Source organism: Nothoprocta perdicaria, unplaced genomic scaffold (assembly GCF_003342845.1).
Source record: "Nothoprocta perdicaria isolate Ctin4 unplaced genomic scaffold, notPer1 scaffold_405, whole genome shotgun sequence".
NCBI classification, from domain to species: Eukaryota; Metazoa; Chordata; class Aves; order Tinamiformes; family Tinamidae; genus Nothoprocta; species Nothoprocta perdicaria.
The window spans coordinates 366,805-372,804 of record NW_020455650.1 but is presented as its reverse complement, the minus strand read 5'-3'; the positions used below and the strand labels follow the sequence as shown (position 1 = coordinate 372,804).

Below are 6,000 nucleotides of genomic sequence, written 5' to 3'. Positions count from 1 at the left end.
AGATAAAAACTGCTTCTCAGACCAGGGAATGCTCTCATGAGATYGATCCAGGAACCATCTCTGCATCTGGCTAGAAGGTATTTGCAGCCTGTGTCTCTGGCACAGTAGAGTCAGCTGGTGTTGTTGCTGGGGCATGTCAACCATGCATTCCTCAGGGCTGGTTAAAAACAGCCTGAAACTGTCTCTACTGCAGACCAGCAGCTGGGGCCTTGGTTTGCTTACCCAAACCTAATTTGGTTAGATTTGCCAACTTCTAGTGACAGGGCTGTTTTTGATTGATTGTTTTCTGAGATCACTTTTTGAGTTTGCTTCAGGATGGAAGAGCGGCATTTTTCCCTTCCCTGCCATCTCCTTTCCCCAGAAGTGGCTGCTGCTTCCTTAAAAAAAAAAAAAAAAACACAAGTCTCAAAAGTATTAACGTGGTAGTGGCTCAGCATCCAGGAGTGAAGATGTTTCCGTCTTTACTTCTTTACTAGAGGTGCTGGAGCAGGATGGGGAGGAGGACACGYGGGCGCTGCTAGCTGTCGGTCTGACACGTCCCAGCACCACGGTACAAGTCAGGCTTTAACACGGAGCTTAGCAAAGCCCCCTTTGGTTTCCTATGTGAGAAACACGTAGCTCAGCAGTGACAGACTGAAAAGGCACTTTTTTTCTTTTATACAGCTTAAAAAAATTAGTGGTTTAGCAAGTTAAGATTTTGTAACAGTAAAATACCCAAAATACACTTAACATTACTGCTTTTTTTTTTTTTTTTTTTTCTTTTTTGGGAACAACAGTGAGAGTGGGGGCCCACAGTCCCTGTCATTTCTGCCTCTGTGGTAGGAGATAAGCCTTTTTTTCTTCACTGCTTAGCAGCAACTCCTCAGACAGCAGAGAGGCATTCGTCACGCAGTGCGGAGAAACCAACCACGGCGTGTGGAACAAGCCCCGTCCTGCTCCGCAGGCTGCAGCAGCCTTTGCTGCTGGGCTCCCTTTAGCACATCTGGGCAGCGGTGCTTGTGGCGACTCCCCAGCCAGCGGAGCAGCTGCCCATCACACAGAGGCGACACGCGGTGACAAGGAGCGGGTTCCCATGGCACTTGGGGCAGGTAACTCTTGGGTAATTTTTCTCCCGTGCACTGMTGATAAGTATCCCCCCGCCACGTGGTTAGGTCTGTGCACAGCTTTAGCAGCATCTCAGTGAGGTTCTTGTGTTCATCCATGCAGACCTGTGTACTGTGGAGGCTGGAGCACAGTGAGGAGGGCAAGGGAACCTGCAGGTGGTGACGTTTGCCCTTTTTCTTGTCGTCGGCAGAAAACACACAATTCATGGACCCTGTGGCCTCCAGGAGTCTGTGGAACGGGGCTGACAGGAATGGCCCTGGGCCRCTGTGAAGGAACAGCAACTCCAGTGTACGTCTAGGCACAGCCTTCCTTTCCACAATAAATTCCAGTGTTTCAATATAAGGCCTCCACTGTTGAGCAATTCCAGTGTTGTAGAGAGGGAATGCAGCACCTCGGGGCCAGTAGACACGGTGGAGCTCCCAGTTGCGCTCTGGGATGTGGCAGGCCCATCCACATACAATCCAGTGTAATGCTTTCAAATCCAGTGTAGCAGGGAGAGGGAGAAGTGATGGAGGGCACAGGTAGCCCCGTAGGGGAAGGGGAGAGTTGTCTAGGACAGCACAGGGTGGCAGCAGTCAGCGATAAGGTCAGTCCAAGAGGAAGGGCGGGATTGGTTGTGTTTCTGTGGCCTAAGTCCTGTGCTCTGCTTSCGCTGTGTCTGTGTCAACAGGCCAACACCAAACCAACTCCGCACCCGAAGCGGGAGACAGGGACAAGGAGAGGCCAGGGGCTAGTGGAAGAGGGTGCAGAGAAGTCTCCCCTGTGCCACCAGTCTCCCTCCTCTCTCCAACCAGGGGGTACYGAAGCTGCCAGGACTCACTCACAGAGCCAGTAAAACTGAAAATAATAGTCAGTGAAAAGGTGTCCAATCTGCTCAGGAGCGGTGCTGCAGTTGGCTCGACCCTATGTGAACAGAGTAAGAAAAGCAGCTTACAAACAGGAGCAAGATACGTATTCAAAGGGAGCTGGGGCTCAACTAGAGCCTGAGACAGTGAAGGGTGGTGAGTCTCCAGCTTCACATACTGCCTCAGGGTACACAAATCATACGCTCTTCTAAGCACGCATATGAGCAGGATTGCTCTTCCATCGTCCTTCCCTTCCCAGTGCATGAGTGTGCACTTGTTCCCCAAGTAAATTACCTTTCTCCAGTACACGTGTAACAGTGTCAAAGGGAACAAGCAAAATACACAGGGTTGTGGAAGGCTACAGGCATAATGTGGCCACTAACCACATGAGCAGAGACCACTCTGCCCACTCTTCTGTGGTATTATTGATCCACTCTGCATTCAGCTCTGGACAAGAAAAAAGGCAAGTTGTACTCACAGGCTGTGCTACTCTGAAGTGGTAGGTGAACTCCTGGAAAGACATCATCACAAGAGGCCAACGGTGCACTGTTTCCTGGGGAAGAAAACACAACAGCGGGGATGAGACTAACCCTGAGCATCAGGCAACTTTTTCCTGGGCTTGGCCAAGAAATACATAACACCACTGTGCTGAATGACTCTACAGCTTGTCTTTGTGGAGGAACCAGGGTCAGCAACAGGGCTGGACCGAGTGAAACAAAGAGCCACTCAACCATCTGACCCAGCTCCACAGGTATCACAAGCATGGAAGCTGGCCCAGCCCTTGGCTTTAGTTGGTGGAAAGGCTGGTGAAACATGCAACAAAATACTGGGCTTATAAAGAGTACAGTGCTTGCCAAGCTCCTCGCCTCTTCTCTGCCTCTTCTGGAAGCTGGCCCTCTCCCCATCACCCTTGGGTTCTTAGAATGGACATCCACACTTGTTTCTTCAGCTTCTTAGAAGTGCAGCTCCCCAACTGGGCTGCTGCTTCAGCCATCACAGAGACCAAAGGAAAAGCAGCTGTCATTATTGCACAGGTAATTATTGCTCCCTTGGCCTTGAGCAATTGAGCTTTCGTTTGAAATATTAATAAATATGGCTAATGCCTCCTGGGATACTAAAAACACAGCCAGCCTTTTTTTTTTTTTTTTCCCTTTCTTTTTGCCATATCACGTACCTTGCCTTGGAAGCAGCAAGCTACTGCAACCTGGTACTACACTTCTCTCTAACACACTGTCAACCTCCCCCCAACCCCAACTTTTTGCGCTTCTAGAGGGAATCATAACTCACGAAGAGACTCAGCCCACAGGGACCTGTGGGGAATATACTCCCAGAAGAGTGTCATTAGGACAGGTGTAACAACATACTGTCTCAGCTATGCTTTTTCCAATAGTCCTTAGGTTTAGGCCCAAGGTTTAGGGTTGGGTGGGATGATTTCATATGAGTGATCACAGCATCCATCATCTGGTAGGCAAACAGTTCCCTGTTGGGGAGCATGCAGACATGTCTGAAGTACATTTACATTAGCAAGTACACAGTAAGGCTATCAGAGCATGAAACCTCTCAAGACACTTTCGTACTGCCTTGGCTCACCTGACCCCTGCTCTGGAGGTAACTGCATTGTACCASGATAACACACCTGGCTGCCTGTGAGTGTGTGGGCTTTGAGAACCATCGTATCCCTTACCTGGGTGTCGGTGGCATTGATGAGGCTGTCCGTGCTCGTGGCATCGTGGCATGGGTCGCTAGAGACAAGGCCACAAAGGGAGATGGATACAACAGAAGAGGTGCTAGAGAGACAAAGACAGTGAGGTCGTGAAAGGGAGCAGGTTGCGCTGTGTCCTTCCTAGCACTTGCAGGAGACAGAAAGGCCACGTAGTGACCTTTCTGACTTCAAAAGAGCAGACTGCCCACCCTGAAATYTAATCCCAGCAACTTTCCACTGTATTTTTGCATTCCCCAAGCCCACATGTCCACTAGAAGCCACAGGAGTGACAGTTTCTCCCATACTTCTGCTCACAGCTCCTCCTGATCCTTCCTTGTGGTATCTGCTTACTACTCCAATTATCTTTGGATTCTTGTTCCAAATCCTACTTCCTAGACCATCTCCCCCATTAATCTTTTCTTACACTCTAGATTCACCTCCTTCTTGGTCCACTCTTGACTGGCACTCCGCAAATCCTCTCTCTCTGAGAGGATCTTGATGGATCCCTACCAACCTTATGTTCTGTACCCTTACTCTCTGCCAGGAACAGAAAAAAAAAAAACATAAAAAAGGAGTCTAGGTCACTCACTTCATCTCCAGGGTCAGATTGGTGTTTACTGCTGTCAGCTGGCTGACAGGGATGCGGTAGGTGAAGTTTCCAGTCCTGAGGACAGAGAAGGAGCATTAGACTTTGTAACACCAGTTCATCCTGCTGTAAGACAGCCCAGGACAAGACCCAGACTCTCTATTTGGCTGGGACTTCAGAGGATAGGAATCCSCTGTCCAGCTACCAAGCTCTTCACCAAATCACTGTCCAGAGGGGCAGCAGTCATCCTGCTGGCATGCCCAGCAATGGAGTAGGGATTGAGTTCAGAGAGTGGACCAGTACCTCTGCCCAAGGGCAGCATGGGCTGCCTTGGGACAGTAGCAGGAAAGATGAAGYCACGAGGTTCTAAGAACTGGCTGTCCGCTCTTTTTTACAGGAGCTTTCAGAACACTGCTGCCATCAGAGCTGTCGGAAAGCCYGGCCTTGCTCACCTGCACGCGTCACTGGCAGCACAGTACTGCGACTGGATGGCTACATTAATTTCCAAGAGCCGGATGGAACGGAGCACTGGGCTTGACCCTGTGGATATGAAACATTATTTAAGAGGAGCAAAAGGAGGACTGGAAGAGATGTCTGGCATGGAAACTGTCTTTCCTCAAGGTGGTGTCTGAGGCAGGGCTCAGACTGCTGTTGGACTGTGCAGTCACGGCCTGGGTGAGTCACCTCCACCCTCACACAGTACTGGGCCCTGCTGAGCTGAAGCACACCATGCTTCACACCAGTGATCACACCCTGCTTTGCCATGGCTTGGCTTGGCCTGGCTGCTGTTGAGGTTCTGGGCTCACCCCCRGAACAACACGGGCAGCCGAGACAGACATCCCTCTTGCTCCTGGCACCGAGACCCGACCTCGAGTGTGAAATTGCACAGTGGGGAGTGCAACTGCTTGTTGACAAAGAAGGGCTTCCGAATCCTGCAAACACTGCCTATTGCACGTCTTTTAATCACCCTTGCCAGCAACACATAGCACCCTTATCAGACTGAGCTCCAGAGGTGGCTGACTGCCCTTGCAACGTGCCCCAGTCCCYGCGGACTGGAGTTTTCTACTCTCTGGCTGGGTGTTTAGCCCATGTTAAGCAGAAAAACAGTTTTTTTCACAGGGACAGAAGAGAAGAGGGTCCACCTACCATCTGTGCCAAGATGCCCTGCGTGGGGCCACTCGCTCACCGGCTGCTTGACACTGCGCTGCTGCCGGGCCTGCCCCAGCGGCGAGTTGCTGCGGGAGAGCGAGAGGTTGGAGATGTACTTGGATTTGCCCTGGACGTGGATGAAAGGGGAGGAGGGGCTGGCATTGGGGCTGCCAAAACCCTGAGACCTGTCAGGTGTCTTTGGCCATTTGGCGTAGGAGGTCGCTTTCCCGGTGACACCCCTCGATTTAGCTTTGATATTTGTCACTGGCAGAAGCGAGATCTGACTTTGGTCTGTAAAGAAAAGAGGGAGAGAAGAATTGAGAGAGGTTGTACTCAAGGAATCGAGAAAGCCAGGCAGCCCTCSCAACTTCTCAAGCCCCACGGAGCCTCAGCTCACCTGGGTGAAAGGGCTAAGTGTAGAGGGAACAGCTACAAGCTTTGGGGGTTCATTCTGTCCCCACTTTATACCTTTACGAGCAGCTGAGTCCCCCCAGTGCTCTGTGTGAGGAGAACGATGGGATCACTGCAGCAAATGGAACCTACAGGCAGCAGGAACAAAGTGGGAGCACAGACCTGTGCTCTGATAGGAAGCAGYGTCTAATACAGGGTTAAAA

The 6,000-nt window shown here is 50.9% G+C and overlaps 1 protein-coding gene across 4 annotated transcripts in view; it reads right to left on the bottom strand.

Moving 5' to 3' along the window:
* Positions 1–391: 391 nt before the first annotated feature.
* MYRF (myelin regulatory factor) overlaps positions 392–6,000 on the bottom strand; it is a 72,546-nt gene continuing 66,937 nt past the window's right edge. For 3 of the 4 annotated variants that reach the window (XM_026045611.1, XM_026045613.1, XM_026045615.1), the window contains 6 exons: positions 5,384–5,677; positions 4,690–4,777; positions 4,241–4,315; positions 3,634–3,736; positions 2,428–2,502; positions 392–2,007 (listed from right to left, as the gene is read on the bottom strand). In XM_026045611.1, coding sequence (XP_025901396.1) covers positions 1,921–2,007; positions 2,428–2,502; positions 3,634–3,736; positions 4,241–4,315; positions 4,690–4,777; positions 5,384–5,677 — 722 coding nt within the window. In that variant the 3' untranslated portion in view covers positions 392–1,920. The remainder of the gene's footprint in view (positions 2,008–2,427; positions 2,503–3,633; positions 3,737–4,240; positions 4,316–4,689; positions 4,778–5,383; positions 5,678–6,000) is intronic. The other variant, XM_026045614.1, reaches the window with a different exon arrangement.